Source organism: Poromitra crassiceps, assembly GCF_964638095.1.
Source record: "Poromitra crassiceps genome assembly, chromosome: 1".
Classification (NCBI taxonomy): Eukaryota; Metazoa; Chordata; class Actinopteri; order Beryciformes; family Melamphaidae; genus Poromitra; species Poromitra crassiceps.
Window position 1 is genome coordinate 61,599,639 of NC_139623.1, and position 13,915 is coordinate 61,613,553.

Here is a 13,915-nt window from a genome sequence, read left to right on the forward strand (position 1 = left end):
TGTGGCAGACTTTGTGATATCAGCAAATATCGTATCGTCGTCCAAAGAATGTATAACATCATATTATGATGAAACTCCTATCACTGATGTGACAAAAGTGGTGTTGAGGTCTTAAAATATATTGAAAAGGTCTTTAATTTTTTTTTTGAAGGTATTGAATTTAACTTCACGATTCCTGCATTTACCCTGTTCTATCTATCTCTTTCTCACAGAGAAAGGGTTCTGTGTCCGTGGTGACCTCTGTCCGTTTGACCATGGCAACGACCCTCTCATCGTTGATGATGTGAACCTACCTGGCATGATTCCGTTCCCGCCCCCGCCCGTTATGCCCCCCGCTGGCCTGCCCATGCCTCCCATCACAGAGCCGCCCCCCTCCCTCAGGATGCCTCCGATGCCCCCCTACGGCCAGCCACCACCACCTGGCGTCTTCCCTTTGACTGGTAAGTAGCGGCTCCGCTCTGTTGTGTAAATGCTAATCTATATGAACTGAATATTTCTCTCGGTTTAAATGTGAATAGGAAATGGTCGCTGTCGGTCTACTGGGCCTACATACAGTATACCATGATGCTTCACTTTGCCCCAAGCAGAGTGGGAAATTAGCACTAGCCTCTTGCCCAGTGATTCCCAACATGGTACATGTGAACCGCAACTAGTTCCCCACTTCCCCCCTGGCAGGTGTCAACTGTTTTCCACTACTCTGTGAAGATGTCACGTTTGTTCATGCATGTAAAACTGTGCGCAAACCAACTACAGAGCAAACATGGATAAATGGCTCAAACTTCCAGTTGCTGTGGCTTCAGATTCAGGTTTAGGGGAGCCCAGTGACAAAAGGAGGAAAGGGGTCATGCCCAAATACCGGCGATTCAGTGAAAAATATCTTTTCTATGGATTTACTTGTATGTCTGCAGATCCACCCATAGACTGTAATCCACCACAGTAGTTCCACCACTGTTCACACAGACTGTGTGAACTACAGAATGTGTGAAATACAATTTAAAAACTATTAAAAAGAGCACATTTTAACAATAATTGTTACATTTTCTTTGCTTTGTTTACTAAATTCTCATGTGTGCACAAACGTTTGTATGCTTCAACCACCTCCGGGGATAGTGGGGGTCGGGGGCTGAAAAGTTTGGGAACCCTGCAACAACCCTGCAATTCCCGAGATGAAATATGAATCCAAAATGCCGAGAAACGCTTTTCTTTAAGGTAAGTAGTAGGGCTGGGTAAGGACCTCACGATACAATACATATCACCATACATGGGTCACGATATGATTGTATCACGATACATTGCGATACAATACATGTTGCGATATATTGCAATACTCTTTCAGGGGTGGCATCACTTTATATTGATAACTTAGTGGACAAATTGAGTCAAAATTATGAGTTGAGTGTTACTGAACGCACTGAAATAAAAAGTACCGTAAATTCCGGACTATAAGGCGCACCGGTCTATAAGCCGCACCTTCAAAGGTGACTATTTTTTTCTTCTATAAGCCGCACCGGTCTATAAGCCGCGGGTGTTTTGATGTTTAATTACCATATGTAAGGCTTCGTGCACAGAGGGGATTGTCGGGAAAGAGATGGCTGTTTGGGGAAGCTCCCATTTATTAACATTTCAACAAAACAAAAGTCAGGTCACTAATCCCCAGACAAAATCACACATTGTGAGATGCTTAAAAATCACCATCGGCGGGAGCTGCTGTGCAGCCAAGAACACAAGTGAAATTCGTTCTCTCGTGACCTGTGGTTCTCAACGTGATGGACGATTCACCTTTCTTGTTAACAGTCCTAGTGAGAGGCAGGTCGAACGTCAAAGGCACTTCATCCATATTTATGATCTGCTCCGGTCCGATGGAATATTCCTTGATCTTTCTTTGTGTGAATTCGCCGAAGTTTGTAATTTTCTCCTGGTAGTCGGGAGGGAGTTGCTGACACAGTCGTCCGCGCCCTGACGGACAGTCCCTTTCGTCTCGGGTTTGTGCATGATCCTTTGCTGCTGCTGCTGTTGTTGTTCCTGTCTCGCTACTGTCTCAGACATGGCTTTCAGGCTCAATCGCCGCCATCGTCGTAACACAGCCAGTTCTCCATCTTTTGAAGCATGATGTTAGATTACAACGAGCTAGTTGTGTGGCTTAGCCTTCCAAAATGTTGCTGTTAGTTTTTTAGAATGTAATACATAGAATTGGGAATGTTACATTCAATTTCATTCAGACTGTCTTTCAAGCTCAATCGCTGCCTTTTTCCCCCCGGAGCGAGGGAGGAGGGAGGGTGTTTTACCGTAGTGGCTGAGAGAGAGTAGTGGCACAGTGCTCCAATCAGGTCGCGAGGCACATTTTTTGCAACATCATCCAATCAGGGTCTCGCTCTCATAATGTCTGTCTTGCTCTCGTTCTGCCTCATACCAACATCCATAGATTTTGGAGGTTCCCGAGTGGCCGTTTGCTGGAAAAATCCATAGATAAGACGCACCGTTATATAAGCCGCAGGGGGCAAAAAAGGCCAAAAAACGGGAAAAAAGCCGCGGCTTATAGTCCGGAATTTACGGTATACTTATTGTGTAACTGAAGAGACGGCTGTGCAAAAAATTGATATGGCGATATATCACGATATTTTTCTGAAATATCAATACAGTATTGGTGAAAGAAATATCACGATATATTGCCGTATCAGTTTTATTGCACAGCCCTAGTAAATAGATAGCCGGAACTACTTTCTAAACGTGGCCGCCAGGCGTACAGCGTCCAAATTCCAATCATGGAAGTTGGAAACCCTCATTAGTGTTTTGCTTGCACCTGTGTTTACCCTGGCTTCTCGACACAAAATGGCCCCCGTGAGAAGGGTCTATATCATGTTAGGCATATAGGCATGATTTAGACACTTATTAATCATGACATCATCACCGTCTGCGACATCATCAGTGATCGATGACATCATAGTAGGAATGATGACATCATCTAACAGTGGAAGCTTGCACCCCGTTTTATCGGACCTTTTGCTATTGAGCGGGTTGTGAACCCTGCGGCTGTCCGCTTGGTTCTGCCTGCTTCTCTCCGTCGCATCAACCATACCTTCCACGTATCCCAGGTCAAGCCGGTGCACTCTAGTCCCTTGTGCCCTCCTGCGGCGGCTCCCCCGCCGCCTCGATTAATCGACGACCACCCTGCCTACACGGTCCGGCGGCTGCTGGACAGGCGACGCAGGGGTCGTGGGTTTCAATATCTAGTGGATTGGGAGGGATACGGCCCCGAGGAGCGCAGTTGGGTTCCCCGCCAGTTCATCCTTGACGCTGCGCTCATTCGGGATCTTTTCTTGCGTCTGATCGGGCACCGGGTGGCGCCTGTAGAGGGGGGGTACTGTTAGATGATGTCATCATTCCTACTATGATGTCATCGATCACTGATGATGTCGCAGACGGTGATGTCATGATTCATAAGTGTCTAAATCATGCCTTTCGGATGGTCTCGCTGGTGATGTCATAACACAAGGTGATGTCATATTCGGGATCTATAAAGGTTCGGTTCTGCAGGTCCTCTGCAGTTGTCCATAGACTAATATCACGGCAACCTTCTGCAACAGTTCCCCATCTTCGAACCTTGCAGACTCAGCTATCAAGTTCCACAGCGTTCCTACTCATCGAGACTTCAGTTTACCAAGTGTGTCTTGGCCATCAACTATCCGCGACTAGATCCACATTTCCCACAGCGACCCTGACAAATACTTGCTAAACATAAAGTACATTGTGGGTTATACCCCCACCAGTTACGCGTTCGAAGAAAATGCCCTTTCATACCAGTGCTGTGATGTGCTGGCCATGCAAGTGTCACTTCATACCAGTGCTGTGATGTGCTGGCCATGCAAGTGTCACTTCCACAATTACAGAGCAGCCTTACCACATGTATTACAACTCAATTTTCCACAATTTATTCATGTACTCATTCAGCAAGATTAAAAAAAGTTCTGAAAGCACAAAACAGGAGAAATGAACATCCTATTCTTCCGGTCAGTGTCCAGCCTGTTGTTGCCAAGTTGCTTAGCAACAAACCTCCCGCTGTGTCACACCAAACTCAATACAAAAAACCTGTCAGTTTACTGTTGTCTTGCTTGTCACTAGGTGCACCCGACTGCTATGACATGACTTTAGACCTCTTATGAATCTTTGGGGTCTCTTGTAATATTCGTAAGCTCAGACCACGTCCACACACACACACACACACACAGACACACACACACAGCCCATGTCATTGATATACTTGCTTGTTTACCAATAGACTGTATAAACCAGGGGTGGGCAACATGTTTTTCCTGAGGGCCATACTGACTAAGTAAGCGAAGGGCCACACATTGGAGATTATACCTGCCAACACTCCTGATTTTCGTGGGAGTCCCCCTATTTTTAACCCTCTCTCCCGTTGTGATTGGTAATTTCTTGTTAATCTCCTGATATAATAGTGATACAAATCAAATGGCTGTAGCACATGAGATTTATTAACATAATTCTGCCTTTTATTGAGTTTTTGGGGGTCGTTTTGAGTCCGAGTCTAGACTCTACTCTAGACGCAGAGGTTCTCAAATATTTTTCAGCCAAGGACCCCTTACAAGATAGAAAATATACCGGGGACCCCCTCATTCTGATTTGTGATTTTGGGCTAAGCTTAATTGTTTCCACGGTAATGTGCTTGACTTTTAATTTGATAGGTTTGTTATTAGAATGTAATCCATGAACCATTTTAGATTTAAAGCATAAACTATTTTCGTTGAACTATGAAGATTTTGCAAAAAAAAAAATATATCTTTTTTTTTTATTACATTACATTTACATTACGTCATTTAGCAGACACTTTTGTTTTATCCAAAGCGACTTACAATATCACAATTTGTCAACAGTACAGAAAACCACTATGCAACACAATCAATGACAGCCAAGATATTTTGATAGACTAGCACCATGTAGGAAGTAGTTTGAGAAGGAATAAGTAACATGTAGCATTTTATTTAAAGGAACACTCCGCCGATTTTCAACCAGCTTTGTATCATTACAACATCAGTAGTATATCAGAAAACTGTAAACAGTTTTTAAGTCTGTCATTTAATTTGACAGTTATTGAGTGTTAAAGTGTGGACCAGTGACATCACTGGTCCACACTAACTCAAATTAATAACTCATTAACTCAAATCAACTCTCAATAACTGTCAAACTATTCATCATTCATCTAGTTTGACAGTTATTGAGAGTTGATTTGACTGAATGAGTTATTAATTTGAGTTAGTGTGGACCAGTGATGTCACTGGTCCACACTTTAACACTCAATAACTGTCAAATTAAATGACAGACTTCAAAACAGTTTACAGTTTTCTGATATACTACTGATGTTCTAATGATACAAAGCTGGTTGAAAATGGGCAGAGTTTTCCTTTAATTTTTTTTTTTTTTTTTTTAACTTGAAAACTTTTCGCGGACCCCCTGGCAAAGTGCCACGGACCCCTGGGGGTCCGCGGACCCCCATTTGAGAACCACTGCTCTAGAGCACACAGGGGCCGCAAGAAAAGACTGTAGAACAGTCATTTCTTACACATGAGATTACTTTTAGCCTTTTAGTCATAAAGATTATTGAAATATAGCCTATTCCATATTCCAGACTGAAATGTTATAACATAAGTGGAGTATTGGCCAGAATGACATGAACATTTGGACTTATTCAGCGGGTATCTTGCATGTTGCGTTCAGGTGCACTGTTAAAAAAATAAAAATCTTGCAATTCCATGCGCCCCGCGGGCTGTATTTTGCCCATGTGTGGTATAAACCATCACCGTATACCCCCAATCTGACCCCCGCTTCTGGTTCTGAGTTAAAGGTGTCGGATGGAGCTAATTTTGGTACAAGTGGAGTCTATCTTACCAGTTCATATACTGTAGCTATTCCCACACGCCACAATTGTGTCATATCAAATCAGTGATTGGCTGTATAGGCTTGTTTCTGTCTGAGAAATCAATTTGGCCTTAAAATACAGATGTTAAAACTGTTGCTTGCTTTAATATTTCCCTCTTAAATTGACCTATCGCTAAGCCACGCCCCGAACGCAGACTAGCCAATCACAGCGCGTGCAGCTCTACAATACACTCGGACATTCTCAGCTTAGAGCTCCATCGAGAAGCACTAGAAAATGCGAGTTTCCTCTGGTTTTATACATTTTTAAGTTGAAAAAATGGTCAAACGATGTGCATGGGGGTAAATGCAACATTACGAGGTATCCTGGGAGGCCAGGCAATTGATAATATTAAACTAGTAGATCCACTCACATCCACAACTGCCCAACTGTGGATGCTGGACCCCTCTTTGAGCTGGAGGAAATAACAGAGGAAGAGGTAAGAAAAATCCTTGTGGCACTGAAACGCTCTAAGGTCAGAGACACCCATGGCCTGGACACAGACTTCCTAAAAACACACTCTACCGCTCTAATAAAACCTATCACCATATTGGTGAACCAATCAATTAGACTAAAGGAGGTACCATCATCCTGGAAGGTGGCCATTGTGACCCCAATTTTTAAATCAGGTAGTAGGGCACAAGTGGCTAACTACAGGCCAATCAGCATACTACCCACCATATCTAAGGTTGCTGAAAATTGGGTGTCGAAACTCATGATTAAACATCTCGACGAAGGTCACACCCCACTCCACCCACTACAATTTGGCTTCCGTGCTCATCACTCTACCGAGTCAGCTAACTGTCTCTTCATTGAGAAGGTTAAGCATATGCTCGACAAAAACACATATGTTGGTGCTGTGTTCTTGGATCTTAGAAAGGCATTTGACACTGTCAACCACCAAGTACTCCTGGGTAAATTATCTCATTTCAATTTCTCTGCTGATACTATTAAATGGTTTAAGTCCTACTTAACAAACAGAAAACAGTGTGTTATGGTTGATGGTGTCAAGTCCCCTTTTCTTGATAACCCAGTTGGTGTGCCACAAGGATCGATCCTTGGGCCATTATTATTTTCCCTGTACATCAATGACCTGCCGGACATATGCCGTGACTTCAGCGTGCAGATGTACGCTGACGACGCGGTCATTTTTGTACAGGGAAAAACAACCGACCTGATTTCCTGTAAACTCACAAATGTATTAGAAAAGGTCCAACACTGGCTGCAAAACACGTGCCTGTTGCTAAATACAAAAAAAACTGTATGCATGATGTTCAGCAAACGACCAGTTGGTATCACAAGGTCCAATGTGTTTCTGGGGGGGGAGGAATTGGAATTGGTCTCCCACTTCAAGTACCTCAGAGTCGTTTTGGACTCGAACCTTTCCTTCAAGAAACACATCAAAAAAATGAAAAGCACAATTAATTTTAACTTAGTTAATTTTAGACAAATCCGGCCTTTCTTAACAGTTGATGCAGCTAAAACATATCTTCACTGCATGATTTTCTCTCACATTGAATACTGCTTCACAAACTGGTCGTTTGCAGGTGCCACTGTCATAAAACCTATTGAACAGCTCTATTACAGAGCCATCAAGGCATTTGCTAGAAAACCTTTGTCATACCACCACTGTAACACTCTGGAACAACATCAATTCCTGAGCTTTGAAAATCTCAAGGTCTTAAAGAGTGCCTGTTTCTTCTTCAAATGCCTACATGGACTAGCTCCCCCTCCGTTACAGGAATTCATCCAAAAAAATAGACTCACTGGACTCGGCACTAGATCAGACACCAGAGGTGATTGTAAGGTCCATCGCAGAATGACCACGTTTGGTCAAAATGTCCTATCGATAAAAGGCAGCCAAATATGGAATAGTCTCCCCGTCCCCATAAGGGACAGCCCCACCCTTGCCGCTTTTAAAGGTAGACTTAAAAAATGGCTGAAAACAAACCAGGCATGTGTCCACAGGTAGTATGTTTTTCTTCTCTTTTTTTGTGTGTATTATTATGTATTTTTATTTTTCTAAGAGTAATTGCTGCCATGTATTTTAGAGTGTTTTGTTGCTACTCATGTTTTATGTAGTTTTAGAGTGTACTGCTGCTACCTATGTTCTAATGTATGTTTTTATTATGTTCTACGTTTTACGCTCTATGTTTTTTGTGTTTTATGTTTTATGGGGACAACGGATGGAAATTAGCCTCGTGCTAAATCCGGCAACTTTTACACTTTTACTATGTTCCAGGTTTTATTATCTGTTCTGTGGTTTCTGTGTTCATTAATTTTGCACTGTCCCGTCCAAATAAACGAATAAAATAAAATAAAAATAAAACAATGCTACTGTTTTGGAGTTAAATCTGCAATCGTGGTGACCGTCATGATGACGAGTCTTCTCCCTCATTTGGCTTCCATGATCCAAAAGGTATCATAACATCATCATGGTATTCAGAAAGTCGGCAAAAGAAAATGCTGAATGATGCGAGTTTCCAGTCATTATGTTATGCGCGTGGAGTTGGTGAAGAGATAGAGAGGAGAGGCTGGCCAGCGAGACTTAAAGAGGAGGCACATTGATTGATGTGATTATAGCATCGCCAGACACCAGTCAAACCCTAAAACGAGGGAATTAATCCCGTTCTCCAAATAAATGTGAGGTAGTCTAAAGAGAAAAGATCCAGGAGGAAACATGATGTTAAAAGCTGTAAGCTATGCCTCTGCTGATCTGCTACACCACCACCCATGCGTGCGTGCCGTTGTCTCGCTATGAAAAACATCTACATTATTTAACGTTTCTTGATTATTCAGAGGTACATGAAATAGATTACCAGGCGCCACTCTTCAATTCGCCATATAGGCTATATAATCCACGGAGAGGTTACTCTAAGTGGATGTGAGTCGTCTGTTATCCCCACCTGCTGTCTTCCTCCGTTAAAACGTTTGATTAAAGATTCGCTAAAGCAGTTTCCAGGCATGCACGTATCGCATTTCTTTTTATCGATGGCTTTAAATGTTGTAGGCTACTGCCATGGCATAGTGAAGTACTTTCTGATGGCTTCTAGACGATATCAGGGCTCAAAAAGTTGTGAAGAGCGTCTTGGGATGTAACTTTGACAGTGACGGCTGCCATTTACTCTAGTCAGCGTGCCCTGTGTTTGTCCGAGTGAGGACGGGGGGCGGGGCTTAGCGATAGGTCAATTGGAAAGATGACTATTACTTTGTAATGACTGATGTCAGTTTCACTAAAAAATAATCAATTCGGGCATCAAAATTCTTAAATGACACAGAAAGCATTCTGCATAGTCACATGATTCCTGGTGCCTTTTTTGTTTTTGGCACCCTTGTTTGCTTGCTTCAGCATGACACAATAAGCAAACCACTAATTCACACAAAAGCAATAGTGGTTTAAACACACATTTAGAGTCTAATTAGGAATTTGTAATTGAAGTGGTTTGTTCTGGCTGTTGTTTTTTATTATTCCGGTTCATGGAAGAGGTACTTTTATTGTGAAATTAAAACACTGAGGGAACAGGTGCTTCCTCTTCCTGCCACCTCCATCGCGCCGCCTTTAACCCGTATGATGAATGCAGAATAAAGATGATGGCCTAGACCTTGCTGTTGAGGTTTAGGTCTAAATGTTAAATCTGCAATATAACTGAGGCATTAGCTTGGGCTTATGTCTCCCCTCAGGACCCCCACTGATAGCAACCAGTGGGATTGACACCCCCAACCACCAATCGGCAATCACTTCTTCTCCTCCTATTGGACCGCCCGGCGTGGGGCTGCCGCCTACTCTTCCTCCTCCTCCACCTCCTCCCTCTTCGTCCTCATCTGTGTCTCTTCGTCCCCAATATGTCCAGTCTGAATGTAAGCAGCAATGCTTTTCCTATTCAGATTGGGACTGTCTTTTGGAGACAATATTCAATATGGCTTTTCATGTTTTCCCTTTTATTGTGAACTGAGTTTTCAATTGTTCAGAGGGAGGGGGGTAGGTGAGTGGGTGCAGGGCCCCAAATTAACGCCAAATGCCACTAGATTTTACGTTCTGGCGAGTGACTCTCAGACGGCTGTCCGCCACCTGGCGAGTCCCAAAATAGTCGTGATGTCAAATTAATTGTTTACCATATGGACGGTAGCGCACCCTCTTCCTGAATTAACAATACGTGTGTGTGTGTTTCTATGTAGCGCGTTTCACGAACACAGAAACGTTATGATTGCACAGTGAAACGTGTTTAGGACACGTCAAAACAAAACAGCATGTGGGACCACCGAGTAGCTTTACAGCTTCTGGCTGTAATGTCAGCAACCTCGCTCTGTCTGTCTGAATAATTTCCTCCACAAGTGCTATCGCAGTCACCCGTCTCAGGAGACTGCGAGCTAGCTAGCAACAGACAGGAAGTTAGGCCAGTGTTCGGTAGGAATGGGACAGGAAGAGGGGCAGCTCTGTGTTCAGAGTAAAAGCATAAATTATGTCACTTCTGAGAGAAAAACATCTTTTTGAGCTGTGCAGGGCAACAAATGTTTAGGGAAGCATAATAGTATAAAAGTACTATAGTACTGCGTGTGTGGGGGCTGTGTGTTGTGATCTAGCAAGCAGCAGGCTGCAGTAACGGTTTTTGACCAGAGAGTAGCACTGTTTAATAACCTAAGGGGCTCTAAGCAGTTGATTAACATCAACTCTGCTTTGTCTTATTCTGTTTCCCATACACCTGTTCATAAATAATTGCAGGAAAAAGTTAAGTCTTTGTTCATATGGATATATTTGTAGTTAATTGCTAACTAAAGTTGAGGATAATAATAATGTTCTTCACGATGTTTTGCAAATAAATATAGTTTATGTAAAAGGCTATTAATTTAATTAAGGTGGGGGTGGGGTCAATTCACTCAGAAAAATGTTCACATATTTGGTTGTGTTATTCAGACTTTAATTCCATATTCATGTATGTTTTCCTAACAATATTCCTCCGAGGTGCTAAATTATGCTATTTTGTATTCTTAAAATTTGCTCATTTGTGTGTTTATTTCAATGTTTAATCTTAATTGTCATCATTTCACTGAGCTGTATTTAACACTAGATGGAACACGTGTCCAGGATGCTGTCAGTCAGTGGACAAATTAAAACTCTGCAAGATTAATCTGCGCAAGAAGTCATTAACCCAACCCACTTTCTAATTTAATGTGGAACTGTTTACATATTTATTTGATATTTTCATTGTATGATGTTTATTATTATTATATTTGTTTTGCTTTTTACCATTCAAAGACTGTTTGCTATTCCTTTTTTCTAAGGCTGTGTGTGTGTGTTTGTGTCTGTGCGTGCGTGCGTGCATGTGTGTTCGTTCTTGCCCACTAGATAACTATGACCCGGAGGGCTACAACCCAGAGTCCCCTGCCCTGACAGTAACGGGTCGGAACCCATACCGTCAGTTCATTCCCCGGGTCCAGAGCCAGCGCTCCAACCTCATCGGACTCACCTCAGGAGAAGGTCTAGGCTCCAGAGGTAGGAAGAAGTACACACCGGCTTACCTTGGATTGTGTAGCCCAAGCCTAATCATGCACCCTATAAAACTTGTGTGATTTGGAAAACACTAAATGTATATATATTTAAAAAGAAGGTAGATGCAGCAGAGTTTCTGAGATCAGGATCTAAACACAACATCAAAGTAATGTGTGCGTTGACAGGGTTCCTACGCATGTATGAAAAGCCTGGAAAAGTATTAAAAGTGAATTTGATCATTTCCAGAGGGCTGTACCACGAAGCAAGATTAGTGGCTTAGCGAGGTAACTTCAGGTTTAACCCTAGGTTTGCCGTACCACGACGCTAGTTAACTTCTTACCGAGATAGATCACCATAGCAACTTATGCTCTACGGCTAACCTGCTCTGTAGCAGGTTAAGTTCAGAGGATAAGATCAAAACCCATGAAAGACCCACCTGCTTACCCATCAGCTCTCTTGAAACAGCGAGTCGCCATTCATATACAGTAGGATCCCCATATGAAAAATACATTGCATTCAAATGAAAAATAAAACATGGCTCCTGTTGAATTAATCGAGGACTGAAGCCTTGCACTTGTTGCAGGCCACATTTAAATTAAGCCCTACTTACCACTTTGGAATATGTTTTTATATGTTAACACGTTCACTGCCATTGACGAGATATCTCGTCTTACAAAATCCAACGGTTGACTGCCAATGACGAGATATCTCGTCTTAAAAAAAAAAAAAAAAAAAATTTGACGGTGGGACGTGGATCAACGCCTATAAAATCCTATAAAAATATTGGAGCCACCGAACGTGTACAACCCATTCCACCGACCCACTAAGTGGCGACAGTGCTCTCCAGACTAGAAAAAGCCAAGCCAAAACTGCAGGGGAACGCGCGAGGAAACCATTCTCTCATACTGTAAAATGGATTGGCGAAAACGCTTTCGCTTTCGCGCATTATCGCGCTGGGAGCTGGCGGTGGGGGATTGCAAATTTGCATAATAGATTATGGGTGAAATACACTTTGAAACACCAGCAGAAAGCGCAGAATCGCACGCAGCTTCATTCCAGCTGAGCTCAACCGAAAACCCAGAAACGAACGAGCCTCATTCTCATACTGTAGGCGAAAACGCTTTCACGCTGGTGCACACGGGCGCACAACGGTGGGGGGTTCCAAAAATAGACTGGGTGGAAAACACACTTTGAAACACGCAGCATAAAGCCTAGAATCGCACAAAGCTTCATCAAAGCTCTCAAACCCAAGAAACGAGTGAGCCCCATCCACACTCGCCGACGAGGGGGCCGCCAGGGAGGGAGGCTGCTCACTGCTCAGACAGGCAGTAGAAACTCGCTTGTGACAAACGCTGCTGAAAGCCACCAGACACGCCCACGGAGGGAGGAGTTTGAAGGAGAGGGCGTTCAGAACTATATTGTTTAGATGTCTGATCTCTCACTGATGCCAAAAATAAATGGTTAAAGTGACTGTTCTGCCTGTTTGATTGAATTTCACAAAACTGCGATTATCTCAGCTTTCAGTCTCAGACGCTGAAACCATGCTGTACTCAACGGCTAATATCTACATAACTACTAACTCTACAAACTAACTCTTTTAGACAGAGAAAGCACACATTCTATTAGTACTTTTGTGAACTTTGTGTTCACAAAGTCCAAGCAGAAAATAATCCTCGGCTCTTGTAAAATGAGCCAGAATCCTCAAAAAAACCCTCTGGCAGAAGCTACCTACATTAAAAAAAAAACGGCTGGCAGTGAATGTGTTAATCTTTGTGCTCTCAAGTAGGCTAGATACGTTGTTTGACCCTGATCGATTGCAGCTGAATGGTGAGTGGTGAGTGGAGAAATATCACTAAACCGGCATAAAAAGGTTACATCAACGTCTCCAAAGCGCACGGTGCCGTGTGCGCAATGGAGCTGAGACTGATGTTGGGTTGGACATGGTCATACATGCCAGAATAGCCAACTACTATCTAAGCAATTTAATATGGGATCGCCTGCACACAGATTATTCATATCTAGGCTACTCCTGCATTTTGCAGCTGCAACTGTGTTGCTTTTGGCCTGTAGTATGATGTGATTGAACTTCATATTTCCAGCATCATTATATGAAATATGGAGATATGCGACTCTGCTGACAATAGCCTATATATGTGACCACAAAATAGGCAATTTTTTATAAATGAAATCTATGCCCCCATAAACCGTGTCGATTCAGTTCAGCAGCCTTTATTTTTTTTATTGATAGCCTATAGGAATTATTCCATTATTGCGACCAACCACATCATGAGATCATTATTCATTGAGCCTAAATGGTCTAAAAAGGAACTAAATTTAGACTGAGATAGATTACACATTACTTCCACTCGCAAAAAAGACATGCAGGTTTTATTGAGTTTATTGAGAGGGTGAATTGAGCTGCTGTAGATAGCCTACGTGGAGGCAGAAACCGCTCTTCAAAGAAATTACTGATGTGAATTAAAGTGCTAACTTTG

At 42.7% G+C, this 13,915-nt stretch overlaps 1 protein-coding gene across 2 annotated transcripts in view; it reads left to right on the forward strand.

Moving 5' to 3' along the window:
• The window catches only part of rbm27 (RNA binding motif protein 27), an 84,734-nt gene that overhangs the window by 25,981 nt on the left and 44,838 nt on the right, over positions 1–13,915 (forward strand). For both annotated transcript variants that reach the window (XM_083637577.1, XM_083637578.1), the window contains exons 7-8: positions 213–440; positions 11,277–11,423. In XM_083637577.1, the coding sequence (XP_083493703.1) occupies positions 213–440; positions 11,277–11,423 (375 nt within the window). The remainder of the gene's footprint in view (positions 1–212; positions 441–11,276; positions 11,424–13,915) is intronic.